General features: G+C 38.7%; 2 protein-coding genes across 3 annotated transcripts; both read left to right on the forward strand.

The window, feature by feature from the left end:
- Positions 1–430: 430 nt before the first annotated feature.
- Positions 431–10483, forward strand: Lrp4 (LDL receptor related protein 4). 2 transcript variants are annotated; one of them, XM_088042901.1, is made up of 15 exons: positions 431–599; positions 2175–2835; positions 2901–3094; positions 3173–3302; positions 3597–3703; positions 3753–3912; positions 3960–4110; positions 4158–4474; positions 4522–4708; positions 4752–5708; positions 5756–5906; positions 5951–6112; positions 6158–6373; positions 6418–8921; positions 8973–10483. In XM_088042901.1, the coding sequence occupies exons 1-15, from the start codon at positions 533–535 to the stop codon at positions 9141–9143; spliced, it is 6135 nt and encodes a 2044-aa protein (XP_087899027.1). In that variant the 5' UTR covers positions 431–532; the 3' UTR covers positions 9144–10483. The 2 variants fall into 2 exon arrangements, with proteins under 2 accessions (XP_087899027.1, XP_087899029.1); XM_088042903.1 differs by having other exon boundaries at positions 4764–5708.
- Positions 10484–14048: 3565 nt separating this feature from the next.
- On the forward strand, positions 14049–15223 carry LOC148169618 (mesoderm induction early response protein 1-like). Its single transcript, XM_088043387.1, has one exon. It carries the CDS (start codon positions 14291–14293, stop codon positions 15182–15184), a length of 894 nt encoding a protein of 297 aa, XP_087899513.1. The 5' UTR covers positions 14049–14290; the 3' UTR covers positions 15185–15223.
- The last annotated feature ends 1025 nt before the right edge of the window (positions 15224–16248 follow it).

A 16248-nucleotide genomic window follows, 5' to 3' on the forward strand; every position in this document is an offset into this window, starting at 1 on the left:
TGCAGTTTCCTCTCCCGAAATAAAAGGAATGAAGCGCTATTTCGGCGTCGCCGAAAATAGTAACGTTGACAAAATTTCGTCGGCGAGCTTTCAGAAATCATTACCATTATTTGATCAAGAAGAAGTCATCTGAAGCAAACAGCGACTAGTTGAAAATTAGCGTAGGACGTGAGATTGGCGCCGGCGCCGTCTCAGCTTTCGGAAGAAGGAAAGAGACGCCGATATGTCTAAAAATCGCGAAATGTGGATGTAGAGGGGATGAATTTCCACCTCTCTATACATTCGCAGTTTCGCTGAAGATTCGGTTTAGGACGTGCGCGTCAAATTACATCTTCAAATCGATTAATTGCTCAAAACACTTCAACTTTGACCAGTGTTGTGTACAATGGGGCTATAGTGCAACAATCGTGAAAAAAACATTGTGCGGAACTTGGAAGGACCCACCCCTAGTATCTAGTCTCGGAGCGCAAATGTCGAGCTATAAGAGAAGAGATTTTACGAAGAGGGTGTGAGCACCCCTCTAGTTCCAAGAATGAGAGTTTTTACTAAACCCTTTGGGGGTGTTACCATTCTACTTCTTGGATATCTAGTCAGCAGTGGTAAGTTTTAAAAGCTCGCTTTTTTAACTAATTTCCAAATGTCACACCCGGTGTCAAATCCACTTCCTACAAACGAAAGTTGCGAAATATTGATCAGTTCAGTGGGCCTCGCCTTGTTCTGAATGAACCATTCATTGAGGGGTTGCTAGTCCGCAAACTCGGTTTACTACGATTTGAATGTTACGCAATATTTTCATTCTTCCAAATTTTTCCAAAATATTTTTAAATGTGGGAGCGGATGTTTATTATTAGATGCGACCTCTGCCGTGAAATTATTATTGTTTGGATTCATGGAGATTGTGCAATATTTTTGTTTAGATGTTTCCACGAGGAAATCTGCCAAGATGTTATTAAAATAATTGATAACTTGTTTTCAGAAAGGGAACTTTGTGCAATGAAGTTTTATTACTTGCAGCTTCATTAAAAAGAGGTTTAACTTGTTCCAAGAGGATTTACAGGATGAATTGACTTTAATTAGTTAGAGAAAAATGCGGAAATCAGAGGCGGTGCTTAATTGCATATTTCAAATTAGGATATTTAAAAAAAATAAGCAAAATTGTGTCTATTAGTAAATTAAATTTCATACCTTGAATTCTACCTTGGTGCCCCATTTTTATTTAATTATTCTCACGACGTTATCTTGTTTATCTTCTTCTTAAACTATTTTTTTATGAATACAGGGTGTGTCAAGGAAGTTGAATCAAATCTATTTTTGGAAGAACATTTAATTAACTCTCATTTTTGAGAAATTGTCGTGTTGGTTTTGAAGTATTTCCGACCTCCGTTTATTTTTCCTTCGGAAAACCATATTCTTTGCTATTATAAGAACTAGTAGCTCTTGAAGAATAACAATTAATTTCTCTGTTCATTTACGCGAACAATTTTACGATTCAGAGTTTATTTGCGACTTCCAACACAGCCTGTATTTATACAACTGAAACGCAAAAATTGGCACGAAAATAGAAATTAGATTTCTAGTAAAATTTTGATTTTCAAAATTTTTAACGTTTGTTTTAAAGTCGGCGAGAGTTTAGTAAGACAAAACACCTCGAAAATGTGTTTCCGAAATGTCATCTGAGTGAAAATGTGACCAGTGGAAAATCCCGAGTTGCAGATAAATTGATTGAAAGCGTGTGAAAGACTAGTGGAAATTTCACTGCAATGAATCACTCTTCAATTAGCCACTATTTGACTGACTACACATTAAAATTTGTTTATCCAAAACTTAAACCAATTAACTTCAAGATAAAAAATTATCAAACTCGTAAAACTAATCCAGAGTTTGTTCCGAGAAATAGGGTGAATGCGCCTAAATTATTAGGAAAATTATATGAAGCAAATTTATTTACAACCATGCATTTAAATGTGTATCTCAGATCTTTAACCTTTTATTCTCAAAAACCCCGAAATAGATCACACTCTCATAAAATTTATTTACAGCTCAAAGTATTAAATCTTCACTATCAACACTCTTGTTCCGACTAATTTCATAAAGTAAAGCGTCTATTTATAGACGCGTTTTAATTAAATGATACTTTAACCAGTTCTCTCCACAATTATAAAAATTGTTTACAGTGCGATGTACAGGAGAAGCTACATCAAGTCCGATTATAACAGCTCCTCCGCATCGAGGCGCTGCCCGCCAAATGTACGGTTCTGGTTCCTTGCGTCCTCCAGGAACCAAACCGATTTATGCTACAGGCCAAAGACAACACGGAATTAGGACTACAATGAGTCCTGATCAGATTAATCATCGACGGATTTTTGTACCCCAGCCGTATCCTGTGGTACCTTACTCTATACCAATAAGAGAATTTGAGAGGTACCCATCAGGGTATCCAATTTTTTACCACCAGGATATGTCGCGATTACCATCGTCTCCTAACATGGATCGTCCATCAAACCGAGGAATGTACGGAGGGCGGATTGAGTATCCAGATGGTCGCCCCAATAGAGGACTTGGGGTTCACAGAAGCCGATATCCTTTCGATTTTGGGTTCATAACAGGGAAAGGATTCGAGAAAATGCTCCCAGATCACGGGTCTAGAAGAATGGGGAGATTACCACCAAAAAACGGAATTCTAGGGAAAGGCAATCCGGATCTCCACTTAAAGTTCCCGGAGGAAGAAGAGGAACAGCCTTTGGAGGAAGGACACGGGCATCCTTGCGGGGGGGAGTGCGACATTGGTGAATATTTGTGCTTGAGGAGTTGCACCTGCATTGACGAGAAATACAGGTAGAGTAATTTCCTAGAACTCTGAAATTAAGAGAATACGAAGCTTGATGTTTTTTTCTCCAAAGATGTGACGGTCAGGAGGACTGTGAAGGCGAAGAAGACGAGTTAGAATGTGGAGAGATTGAGTCTCAACGAAATGCCAAATGCGAAAATTCCAAAAATTTCATCCGGTGTCCTGGATCCGGAAAATGTATTCTAAGAGACTGGTTGTGCGATGGTGATGACGACTGTGGAGATTTCTCGGACGAAACACATTGCGGTGAGTTTAATGTTAAACTTTTCGCCGTGACAGGAAAATAGACGTCCCATCGCGTGTACCAATGGTAAAAATTTCTAGGTTTCGCCGTAAATTGTAGTGTAGACCAGTTTGAATGTGCCAATGGCCTATGCATACCAAAGACGTGGTTATGTGATACCGACAACGACTGTAAGGATTTTTCAGACGAATTAAATTGCACGAAAACCGGGTAAGTTGACCCCATTTCCTCCTCCTTTGTCTATTTTTTTTTACCTATTAACTTAACTCGATAACAATGGCGATTTTTAATTCACCCGAACAAAATAATACATCTATTTTATTCGCCATACAGGTAAACTTGGCTGGGGCATCGGTCTCCATAGTAACCCAACCACCCTCTTTCCATCGATCGACACCGCCTCCAGTGCCACTTTAACGCATCTCCCATTATCTGCTGTTTTGCTTTTAAATATAATTTTTATGTAACTTCAGGATGCATCGTTGACAAAACTGCTTTTTTTAGATGCTCTGAAAATGAGTTTGAATGTAGCGACGAGTCTTGTATTTCTTTGAGTTGGAAATGCGATCGACAAGACGATTGCTCTGACGGCTCCGATGAGAGTGATTGTGGTACATTTCTAACACCACATTTTTTACTTTCCTAAAAGAAAGTTTCTAGATATCACTCCCCCATATTGCAACGACGGAGAGTTCCAATGTGCCTCGAAGAAATGCATCAAATTGAAATTTAAATGCGATGGAGACGACGACTGTGGCGACTGGAGCGACGAAGATGATTGCGAGAAAACACCAGGAAATTGCGTAGCTGGAGAATTCAAGTTTGTTCTTAAAACAACTAAAAACATTTCCGACGATATTCTTTCAGATGCAACAGCGGCAAGTGTATTCCTGATAGATACAGATGTGATAAGCAACAAGACTGTGAAGAAAACGAAGATGAAGCGAACTGTGATGATTCCACTACTAAAGCGTGCTCGCCGGATGAACACACCTGCAGCAACGGGGCCTGCATTTTGGTAACACTTCGTCACAAAATCGAATAGTTTCTACAATTCTCTTGTAGAAAACGTGGGTCTGCGATGGGTACAATGATTGCCCCCAAGGCGAAGACGAATCTAAATGCGAGATAGTCTGCGATGAATCGAAATTTGCCTGTGCCGGCCCTGGTATCAACGACAACGCCACGGAATTCTGCATAACCCGCAAGCACGTCTGCGATGGTAAAAAAGATTGTCCAAAAGGTGAAGACGAAACCGAATGTCCCACTAAAAGAGAATGCGAAAAAAATACGAAATGTACCCAACTGTGCATCACCAACGTCGATGCATCGAAAGGATGTTCGTGCTTACCAGGTTACAAACTCGCTTCCGATGGCGTGACGTAAGTTATTTCCACACTCTTTGACCATTCACTAATCATTTTCACAGGTGTGAAGATATCAACGAGTGTCTCTACGCCACAGATCCGGTCTGCTCACAAACGTGCAACAACACTGCTGGAAGCTTCCGGTGTGGATGCATGACTGGTTATGTTCTTCGACCGGACCTGAGGACTTGTAAAGCTCTAGGGGTTCCTCCAACTCTTCTTTTTGCCAATAGGATTGATATCCGACAGGTAGAAACAAACACTTTCACTTCCGGTAATTATTAATGAAAAGGTGCACCTACAGGTGTCTTTGAGTAATTCGAAATACACTGCGATCTTGAAAGGTCTCCACAATGCGATCGCTCTTGATTACCACTACGAGAAGAATCTCATTTTTTGGTCTGATGTGTCTATGGATGTCATCAGACGTGCGACTCTGAACGGTTCTGAAGTCACCGACATTATTAAATGGGGTCTTCAATCTCCTGGCGGTGTGGCTCTCGATTGGGTTCACGATCTTATTTTTTGGACAGACTCTGGTACAAGACGCATAGAAGTAGCTACTCTTGATGGAAAACAAAGAGCTATTATTGCGGGAAATGATGTTGATAAACCAAGAGCTATAACAGTCCATCCTGGCGAAGCTCTGGTGTTTTGGACCGACTGGGGCCCCAATCCCAAGATCGAACGTTCCGAAATGGATGGTAGCAACCGAAGAAGCATCATCAACGAGTCAGTTTTCTGGCCTAACGGATTAACGCTGGATTACACTTCTAACCGAATTTACTGGGCTGATGCCAAACACAATGTCATCGAAACCGCTCTTTTCGATGGTAATGACCGGAGGAAGGTCATCAGCAAAGGGCTACCACATCCCTTCGCACTGACCATCTTCGAGGATGCTATTTACTGGACCGATTGGCACACCAAGTCTATTTCAACAGCAAACAAAGCTACTGGAGCCGGGTTAAGAACAATACACTCGCAACTGCACTTTCCGATGGATATTCACAGTTACCATCCGCAACGACAACCAAAATATACAAATAAGTGCGGGATAAACAACGGAGAGTGTGCCCACATGTGTCTCCCCAACAAGAAATCCTTCACTTGCGTGTGTCGATTGGGGCAAAAGCTTAAGTCTGACAAGAAGACGTGTCAAAAACCAGACAAATTATTGATTTTTGCCCGGAAAAAAGATCTCAGAATCAAGCATTTGGATAACAACGCGGCGCACCAACATCAGATGGTTTGGTTTCATTTTCAGACTTCCTTGTTTTAACCAAGAAGTTGCAGGTTATTCCAGTGGATGGTGTCAAGTCCGCTGTGGCCATCGCTTGGGACTCTGAAACTGATTACATCTTCTGGACCGACGTAGAGCGGGACACCATCAATCGCGCTCTCTGGAACGGCTCTAACCAAGAAGTCATCGTCAACACCAACATTGGTAAGTCTTTAACATCTTTGAGAAGTATCTGACTTCTGTGTTAGTAACACCGGCTGGTTTGGCCCTTGACTGGTTAACTAACAAGATTTATTGGACTGACACTGATACCGCAAGAATAGAAGTGGCGCAAACTGATGGTAAACTAAGAAGTCTTCTTGTTTGGGATAATTTGGATAAACCTCGCGATATTGTCGTTGATCCGATCGGTAAAACTCTTCTTTTATTGAAGAAATAATTAAACTGTATATTAGGTGGTTTTATGTTTTGGTCCGACTGGGCCGACACTCCAAAGATTGAAAGAGCTGCCATGGATGGTTCTATGAGGACTGTCATTGTTAGCAGTAATTTAACGTGGCCCAATGGTCTTGCAATTGACCATAGTAACGGCAAGCTCTACTGGGCTGATGGTGGTACAAAAGCTATAGAATGTTCGAACTTCGACGGCAGCAAGCGCAAAATTATTATTGGTACGTAACAAACTATCGTCTCCGCACATAACTTTTTCTTGTAGAAGGTCCAGAGCTTCCTCATCCGTTTGGACTCGACGTCTTTGGCAACTTCATCTACTGGACTGATTGGCAAACATTGTCCATTGAAAGAGCCAATAAAAACAACGGTTTAAATCGAACAGTATTAGCTTCTTCCATCACAGGTCTCATGGACGTTCGCGTCTTCCACAGAAACCGAAAGATTATCAAAACACCCTGTAGCTACAAAAACGGTGGATGCAGCCATCTCTGTTTGTTGCGACCAAAAAACAACCACACGTGTGCTTGCCCAACCGGAATTAAACTAGAAGAAGATGGCAAAACGTGTGCTAATGGTCCTATTAACTTCTTGATTCTAGCGCATAGGAATGTAATCCGACAGATTTCTTTGGATGTTCCATACACTGCTGACGTTGTCTTGCCGCTACCGCAACTAAAATTGGTAACTTCTGTCGACGTGGATCGAAAAACTGGTGAAATCTACTGGACTGACAAAGCTGAAGATGTCATTCAGAAGAGCACTTCCGATGGTAAAAAGTCGCAAGTGATAATAATGCACGATCTTCAAACTCCTGATGGCATCGCGGTGGATTCCACCGGCCGCAAGATCTACTGGACTGACGGTGAAAGAAACAGTGTTGAAGTCGCAGAACTTGATGGTTCCAACAGGAAGGTTCTCTTCAGTACAGATTTAGACAATCCGCGCGCGATAACTCTTCATTACCACCACGGTCTGGTCTTCTGGTCTGATTGGGGCAAAAAAGCAAAGATTGAAGTTGCCCAAATGGATGGTACTAAACGCAAGGCATTGATCACAGAGAATCTAATCTGGCCCAATGGATTAGCTATCGATCGTCCCACCGAACGACTCTACTGGAACGATGGTAAACTCAATACCATCGAGTCCAGCGACTTGAAGGGAAATGACCGCAGAGTCATTATAACGGAAGCCCCACATCCATATGGGTTGGTGGTTGTTGGGAACCATATCTATTGGACTGATTGGCAAACTGAGGCTCTTCACCGCGCTGAGAAAACCAACGGCACTGATAAAATGATAATTAGAGACAAACTCGATGGTTTGATGGATGTTCGTTCCGTGCAAAGCGACAATACTGCTGAAAATGCTTGTGGTAACAACAATGGAGGGTGCTCTCATCTTTGTCTCCGCAACTCGAAAGGCTTTAGCTGTGCTTGTCCCACTGGAATAAAAATGTCAAAAAGTAACCCCAAACAATGCGAGAAACAGCCTTCGAGTTATCTTCTTTTAGCGACTCGTTTTGCTCTCAACAGAATTAGTTTAGACACGGAGGATCTCTGGGATGTTACCCTGTCAATTAATGATGTCAACAACGTCATCGATGTTGATTACCACTGGGAGAAACGACTCATTTACTACACCGACATTGGCAATCATGTCATCCAGAGTGTGAACATGTTCAATCTCTCAGATATCCACAACATAATCCACTCTAACTTATCATCACCTGATGGTATTGCCGTTGACTGGATCGCTAACAACATCTACTGGACCAACACCGGAAATAAAGTCATCGAGGTAGCCAAAATCGATGGATCCCACAGAAAAACCATCATCAAAACGGACCTTCAAGATCCTCGTTCCATCGCTGTGTTCCCGCGGAAAGGCTATCTATTCTGGACCGATTGGGGAGACGACCCCAAGATCGAGAGATCCTTCCTTGACGGCTCATCCAGGAAGGTCCTTATCGATAAACAACTTAGTTTCCCAATCGGTCTTACGATTGACTTCTTAGAAAAACGACTGTATTGGATCGACGCTAAACTAAACGCTGAAAAAATCGAGACGTCGAATCTCCATGGCACCAACAGAATTGTCTTGAAGATTCAAGGAACTCATCCGTTTTCTCTTACTCAGTTTGGTGATCACATTTACTGGACTGATTGGATGCAGAAGGCGGTTTTCCGCGCTAACAAAACGTCCGGTAGTGATGCAGTTACCGTGAGATCTCACTTGGAAGCGGCCATGGGTTTGACCATCGTCACGGGAAATCGCCAGTTGGGTTGGAACCCCTGCGCGATGAACAACGGCGGATGTCCCTATTTGTGCTTTTTCAAACTGAAGAATTACACTTGTGGTTGTCCGAACGATGTTGTTAAATGTGTGGACGGCGAGCCGAAATCGCCGGTACCAAACAAGTGTCCTGGAGGACACTACAAGTGTGACTATGACGATGAAGACGAAGATGATATTTACAACCCTGCTAACGATCTGGAATTTGATTCTCCGAAGAACACGAATGAGCAACACACTAATTCGAAATTTTACATTATGACGCTGGTGCCAATGTTGTGCATCATTTTATTGTGTATCATCCTGGTCGCGTTCCTCTTGTTCAAGAAAGGGAAGAAGAAGTACTTGTATGCTACCGGGAGGAGCTTTTCCAATCCCAATTACTACTCGGCGGGAAATGAAGGCAACGCGCCTCCGGGAAACGTTGATAGGAAGCAATTTATTTGGAAGAGATTGAAGTACGACAAGTCACAGGTTGGTAAACTTTACAGGGTTAAAAAAAGAGAATGTGTGCTGTTTTTGTAGGAGAGGGTTTATGAAGAGACTGCCGGAACCAACAGCCCCGAAATAGCGAGTCTCATCCCCACAATCCTAACTCCTTGCAGTTCCAACTGTGAGACAGTAACCCCCGAACTGGAACGTTCCCCGTCAGTAACACCACTTCACAAAAACGAAATGGTTCCAGCAGACGCTTAAGTCACACAGATAGTCACCTATTTAAATTGAAACACGAATAAAACAAAAATTTGCTATTATTGTAAATAATAATTTAAAAGAAAATTGTCAAATTAAGGTGACTGACAATAAACCACATTTATAATAGTTCGTCTGGTCACAAAGGGTAACCTAACACTCGCCGTAAGCAACACGTGCCAAAGATCCAGGATGTACTTTAACAATGCCAAAACGATTCTTTTGTTAGGTGCGACCTTATCGAAAAAACGCCTCTGATTTCAAAGAAAAGCTCGAAGTGTATCACAGATTTTGTATTTTTCTACTTGTTCTTTTGCGAGTTTCTAAGAGATTTTATTATAGCACGGTTAGAGATACTACCTAAATCGTTTCATTTGTTATTTATATTTATGGAGATTGTTGAATTGTTTTGTCGGAAGGATTCCTTTACTTTTTTATAACGATATATGCGTGTACTTAATATTCCAATAGATGTTACATATCTCGTTACCAACAAGTTGTTTGAAAAAAAGTCATTGTTTTCCGTGAGACTACACCCGTTTTCATATCATGTCCCATTTTCTGTTCAAGATCCCACTCTTCTATGAAACTTATGAATGAATGACGAGCGATACTTAGAGTAATATTTTTTTATAAATAGTATGCTGGTGTTTATAAACTAAGACTGATTGATAGGATTTGTTACAAAGTAATCAAAACAAATACTTAAATATTTTGTATCGCCTACAAAATATTTAAATATATTTTTTTGTATGAAACAAGGTATGTCTGCTGAGGAAGAAACATATTATTTTAATAAAAAAACAACAAATATATTCGTGAGTTGCATCGCATATGGCTCAAGCGATTTAACTCGGATGAATATATTGTGATAGTGAAACTTTATAAAGTTAAATTTTTGTAAATGTAATTTGTTAGGCGTAATCATCTTCCATTGTAAATAAGGAATTCAAAATTAACTTTTTTTTTCTATTCCGATTGTGACAACCATTGTTTAGCTCAACAACCGGCGCGTCGCTCAAAAACACAGAATAACAGTTTGTTTTATTCTTTCAGTTTTTAGAGCAATAACAACGGCTCAAATTCACACTATTTGTTGTCTATTCAGTTCTTAGAGCAATACTACCGAAAAACCTCTACTGTTATTCTGTTTCATGCTAACATTAACACTGTTAATAAGTCATCAGGTAGATATGTTTTGAATCAATGTTTTAAATTGTAAGACATAATGATAGTACTATCTATTGTTTATGTTTATATAAGTCATGCAAACTATAGATTCATGAATCTTGTCGAGCCTCCGGTGAGAAACATGATAATAAATGATGTATTTTAAATGTTTAGTGTGAGTTTTATTTTATTCAAAACCTTTCCGGGGCATGCCGAAGGTTGGCCGCATTTTATTTTTAAATAAAATTGTTATTTATATATCGGCCAAAAAAAATGAAAGAAAAGGGTAGATACGAGAGCGTTAGCTAAATGCAATACAAAATTTTATCCCCAACCGCGACAGCAAACATAAAATAAAACATTATGGTATGATATATACTGTTCCAATTCTTCTAACGTTTTTATGACAGTACCACCCTTAGAAACGCTAATAACTCACACAATACCCCTCATAAATTGCGGTTTTGACCGTCCAGAAAGGTTTTAACAGGACCGGATGCATAAAATATTACATCGACAAATTCTGTTCAATTCTGTTGCCGCCCAAGCAGTACTAATATGCAACAAACTTATTTTTGATTTTCCGATTGATTTGTTTTGTGATTCATTTTACGGGCGATATGATAATTTAATAGGTACCTATATGATTTATTTACACTTTTGATTTTTACTGAATAGTAAATTAAAGATTTGGATGTTCCAAAAAATTTTTAAAATGACGAATGGGCCAAGAAACAGAGCCACATAGTACTTCGACTGCCTCCTTATTACTGTGTTCTGAACCCCATCAAATTAATTTGGAGCTCTCTGAAGAGATCGATTCGGAAGATGAACAAGTTTTCAAATTTAAGCTCGAACGTGGTGGACATGATTCGAACAGAAGCCGCCAAAATTGGACTCGATTTGTGGAGAAACTGTATTATAGTAAACCCAGTTGACATATACCTAGTAAATTTTATGGCCACATTATGAGAGGGCCGGGCAGTACTAATACTTGCGATTGGAGACCATAAATGAGCACGAAATGAGTCCGGGCCTAATCAACTATCGGTCAACCCTCTACCTAGAAGTTTGTCGGCTGCAGTTTACAACACCCAGTTTTATTTCTATGGGTGGTTTGACTTAAGCCATAAAATGTTTACTAGGTATATGTCAACTGAGGTTACTATAAACATGTTCAACAAGTTGAGGACAGTTGTGTCGCCTAATTTCCCCAAATTTGTGATTGATTTGGAAAGCGACTGTGATGACAATTTCACTGAAAGCAACAGCGATTGATTTCATTCTAATTAATGAGAAAGGACAAACATGTAATTGTGTTTACTTTAATTCCAATTAAATACTTATTCTAAACCCGGCCCTGTCTCAAATTCGTTCTTGACCACTTTCGGGTACCTGAAAATGATTTACAATGGGGTTACTTGCACTTTTGAGAACCCTCATAATCTTTGCGGTAATGAGGACTGTGTGCCATAAAAACGTTAGAAGAATTGGAACAGTATAAGAATTCATTTATAATCTGTTAAAACACATCCTCTGGGAAAGAAAAACAACTGCTTATTTATTAGATACCAGAATTTTCAAAATGTGTAATAATAATAATGTGTTTAAACGAGAAACTACCCACAGAAATTGAAGACGCCATACTAAGGGCTATTTCCGAATTAAAGGCGAAGGTTATTGTCCCAAGAAATCCAAAATCTTACCAATGGGAGAAGTAGATGTCTTTGGTGAAGCTCCAGATGAAAAGTACATTACAAAGCAGTCTCATGGTTTTATCTAAATTATTTAATATCTTTAGGTTGCTACCATTATGGGCTTATTCGGATTATGCCGCAGAGAACACAATAGACAATTCTAAAGAGCTGGAAAACGAATTAAGAGTTATGTTTACCGACCACCAAGAGTAAAATGGCGAGGATTTTTACAGTTGTTGAAACTTGTCATTAATATAATGAAAATATAAAGGCTTTCGTCTTTTAAAACCTTGCAAATGGGTTAACAAGTTTCGCTCGTTTTCCAGGCTATTTCACAGTAAAAAAGTAACTAAATTTAGTGAATTAAAAATTGTTTCCTTTTAGTTGTAGAGCTAAAAGTGATATTTTTAATTGCTTGGATAACGCTCAAAATTGCTCAAATGACAACTTTTAACATGGGCTCGTACAAAAAAACTTTTAAGAATACTCTCCGAAAAATAGCTGTTTTACGGACTCAATTGAGCCCCTAAAATAAATCTTTTTCGTACTCAATCCAAAGTTGTCATGATAACAATTAAAGCGTAGTGGTTCAATACAACCATTAACAATCTTACAGTCGTGGTCAAATCAATTTAGCCATCAGTGTAATTTTATTTTCATAAAGTGTGAAGTATCCTTTGTTAATTTCATTATTATTGTCACTGTTGAGAGTACCTATTCATTGACATTTCCACGTCAATCTGACAGTAATGCTATAGGTAGTACCAGAGACTACACGCAATTTTTTAAAATATCAATAAAATGATCAAAAGTATTTGGTCGCGACTGTAATAGGTACATACCTACCTACAACAAAATATAAATAAATTATTAGGTTTGTAAGTAAATCTATCACAGTTTATTTGTATTTTTGGTAATTTAAACAATCTGAAACGCACTATTTTCGAGAAATAATTAATCGTACATTGTAAGAAGTTTTTGTGTGTTTTTAAGAGTTTTAACCAAGAGTTTGTATTTCTTCATAATTATTAAAAAATAAATTAATGTCTTAAGAAAACACGATATAAGACACTAGTGTTTTATTGACCACACAAGACGTCTCTAAACAGTAGTATTATGGATTCCTAATGTATCGGATGTGGATAAAAAAACGTAAACCATTCTGAAAATGCGAGATATCATATAAAAGTATTATTAATGTTAAAAGAGACATTTTGGAAATAAGATCCACCCTTATTCATAATAAAATGGAGAATCTGATTAAAATCGTATTAAAACCCAAAAAAGAATGCATTCATTGGTTGACGTTGTTTTTATCGCAACCGTTTTCATATCAAAAAACTCGCCCAAGCCACCAACTGGTTCGTAATTGTTCTTTCATTGGCTAGAAATCCAAAGGAGTGGTTTATTATTATTACATACGTTTCTAAAACATGCATAAAAATGAATTCATTGGATATTAAAACAAAACGCACAAAACTGAAGAAATAAAGCTCTAGCTGTATGGATAGAACACTTAGGATAATATGTAGTATCATGATGAAATCGATATTAAATGAAACATCAGAAGCAGTTGTACTGTTATAAAAATTTGGTGTGCCTCACCATTTCCTGGCAGAAGTATCCGGCAGGGCGATTCAAAGCATGCGCGACCTTGAAGCTTTCCAAGTGTTTTTCACGCGGTTGTGATAGCAAACGGTAAAGCAGTATAAACTCTTCTAACATTATACAGCTTATATTTATACAGCTTCCGATCTTTCGTTTGATACTAATTTCGTTTTGTTAGTAATTACCCAAGTACAAAAAAAGAGCTCAAAATTATTATAAAAAAAACTCAAATAATATTGTTCCTCCATCAAATTACTGTATTGTTGGTTGCATAACTCAACCAATTTAATTTAATTTTGAATGTATCAAACAAAATCTGCTGTTGTATGGAAATTTATGCGATGAACTTGGAAGACATTCGCGATAACAGTAGCGTAACATTTTCCTCATATTTGTAATTTTTTTAATACAAGTTAAATTTAAATTTGGCGCCACGGCTTTGTTTATAACCTCAAAATCTCGATGCTCCAAGCACTCAACACGAATTTTATTTATTTTTACGATAAGATTTACGATATCGCAATCAAAACCTGTATTTTATATTCGTCTCTTAAATACCAAAATGTTATTTTTACAAGAACCTCGATAAATATTTTCGCATAAATGTGGCTATATTTTAGTGCTGACCAATTTTTTCTCAAGTAAAAATGGAATTTCCCAGCGAAAAGTGAGAACATGATGGCAGAAGCTTCGTTTTCCGACGACGACAGCGGGCCTTCCACGAAATATTTTAGTTCTTCTTCGAGTGGCACAGCTGGTGGGGAACAAGAAATTAAGTCTTTGGAGGAAGAGAACGGGGAAAATTCAGTGCCTTTGGAGGATGACGAGTCGAAAATCAACGGGAATTACGGCAGTGAGCAGGAGCAACAAATCACAGAGTCTCTCGACCAATTGTCCACAAAATCTGAGCCAAATTCGGATGATAGTGAGAATTCTGAGCAATATAGGAAAAAGGTCAGAGTTGGGAACCATTATCAAGCTCGGATTCCCAAATTTCTGAGCGAAATTGGGGAGTGTGCCAACGAAGATGAGCTCCTATGGGACCCCTTTATCATTGACTCAGAAAGCGTAGAAGACTTCCTAAAACGAATATCGTCCATTACCAAACTCCTTTTACCCATGGGAACACATTTACGCGACGACGAACAAGCGTTATACATCCTCCAGAAAAACCACCACGACGTCGAAAGTGCATTTAATGTAATCAGTGGCAATAGCACAGACCCCGACAAAGTTAGCGTTTGGAGCGAAGAAGAGTGTCGGAATTTTGAAAAAGGACTTTTAAATTTTGGCAAAAATTTCTTCCTTATCCAGAAATACAGAGTAACGACGAGACACGTGGGTGAATTAGTTCAGTTTTATTATTTGTGGAAGAAAACAGAAAGATATGATTTATTCGCGACTAGGATCAGAACGGGCAAAAAGAAATACGCCCTCAATCCTGGAATTTCTGATCTCATGTGTAGGTACTTAGGGACTCAGAAACCTGATGTTGAGACTGTTGCGACCAATGTGCAATTTATTGTGACTGAAAGTAGGAAAGACGTGCAAGAGAACTCGCAGTATTAAAATTGTAATTTTATTATAATAGAGTTTGTGATTATTTTTTATTATGGTTTCTCTAAACCTTTTTTTGGAGGTTATGTATAGAGACCGATATGAATTCATTTATTATTGCCTTTTGTAGTCATTTTAGAGTTTTTGTTCCTTTAATAAAAAGATATGACCGTATGGTGCTGGTTTTTTATTTTATTAGACAATTTTATATAGTTTCAAAATTACTAGTGCTGTGGATAGGCAACCAGTAATACACCAAAAGTTTTCTAACATAACTAACTCATCCACATCTAGCCGACCACAAGTTTTGCATGAAAAAAGTGGCAAAGTAAAATTACTTTTCAAATTTGAAGCCCGTTTTGTTCGGTCAGGACAGGATTCAATGATTTTAGAGCCCTTAGCTACTTGAGCTTGAGGCTACTAATTCTTAGTTCTTTGGACTCCTAATTCCTTCGATTTGTTTAACTTTTCCTAACTAAACGTTACAAAATACTAGTTTTTTGTGTCATTGCCACGAAAATCGCCATTACATCTAACCGCGCTCATTGCACCCATCGAGAAAGTAATATTGACCATGGCATTAACACTGCTCTCGTTGACCCGAAAATTTCAACTTCCTAAACAAAATTCCAAATCGAAGCAATAAAACGGAAAGTTACTTCGCTAATCTTCCCCCTAATTACCATCTCTGCGGATGAAAGTAGATTAATAAATGATTTACCGCCGAAGCAGCGGGTTCTGTTTCGTGAAAATAATAAATTACAAGAGAGGAAGTGTTACAAGCCGAAAAACGCTTCATGGATATGAAAAATGAAAGATGATATCGCTAAAGGCATTAAGAAGTTGGGCCATGCAGTCTGGCAGTCACTCTGACACACATTACAAGAACTTGTTTGAGAGCTTGTCAAATTCTTCCGCTTTCCAATGCTTGGCTTCAACTTGTGACAGCTCATGGGTTTCCAAATGGTATCGAGAAGACATTAGTTCAATGGAAACACAACACATTTTATTATTAATAAAGTTACGAGTTTCGTAATTTCGTAATAATTATAGCGTCAAGTTAAGAGAAATCTCTC

This window comes from Gnatocerus cornutus, chromosome 8, assembly GCF_029298725.1.
Source record: "Gnatocerus cornutus isolate USDA-ARS CGAHR chromosome 8, icGnaCorn1.1, whole genome shotgun sequence".
NCBI classification, from domain to species: Eukaryota; Metazoa; Arthropoda; class Insecta; order Coleoptera; family Tenebrionidae; genus Gnatocerus; species Gnatocerus cornutus.

Coding starts and splice junctions, on each gene's coding strand:
- Lrp4 (XM_088042901.1), top strand. CDS start 533: ATGAGAGTTTTTACTAAACCCTTTGGGGGTGTTACCATTCTACTTCTT. Junction 4,475..4,521: donor CTCGCTTCCGATGGCGTGAC/GTAAGTTATTTC, acceptor TCATTTTCACAG/GTGTGAAGATATCAACGAGT. Junction 6,374..6,417: donor CAAGCGCAAAATTATTATTG/GTACGTAACAAA, acceptor TTTTTCTTGTAG/AAGGTCCAGAGCTTCCTCAT.
- LOC148169618 (XM_088043387.1), top strand. CDS start 14,291: ATGATGGCAGAAGCTTCGTTTTCCGACGACGACAGCGGGCCTTCCACG.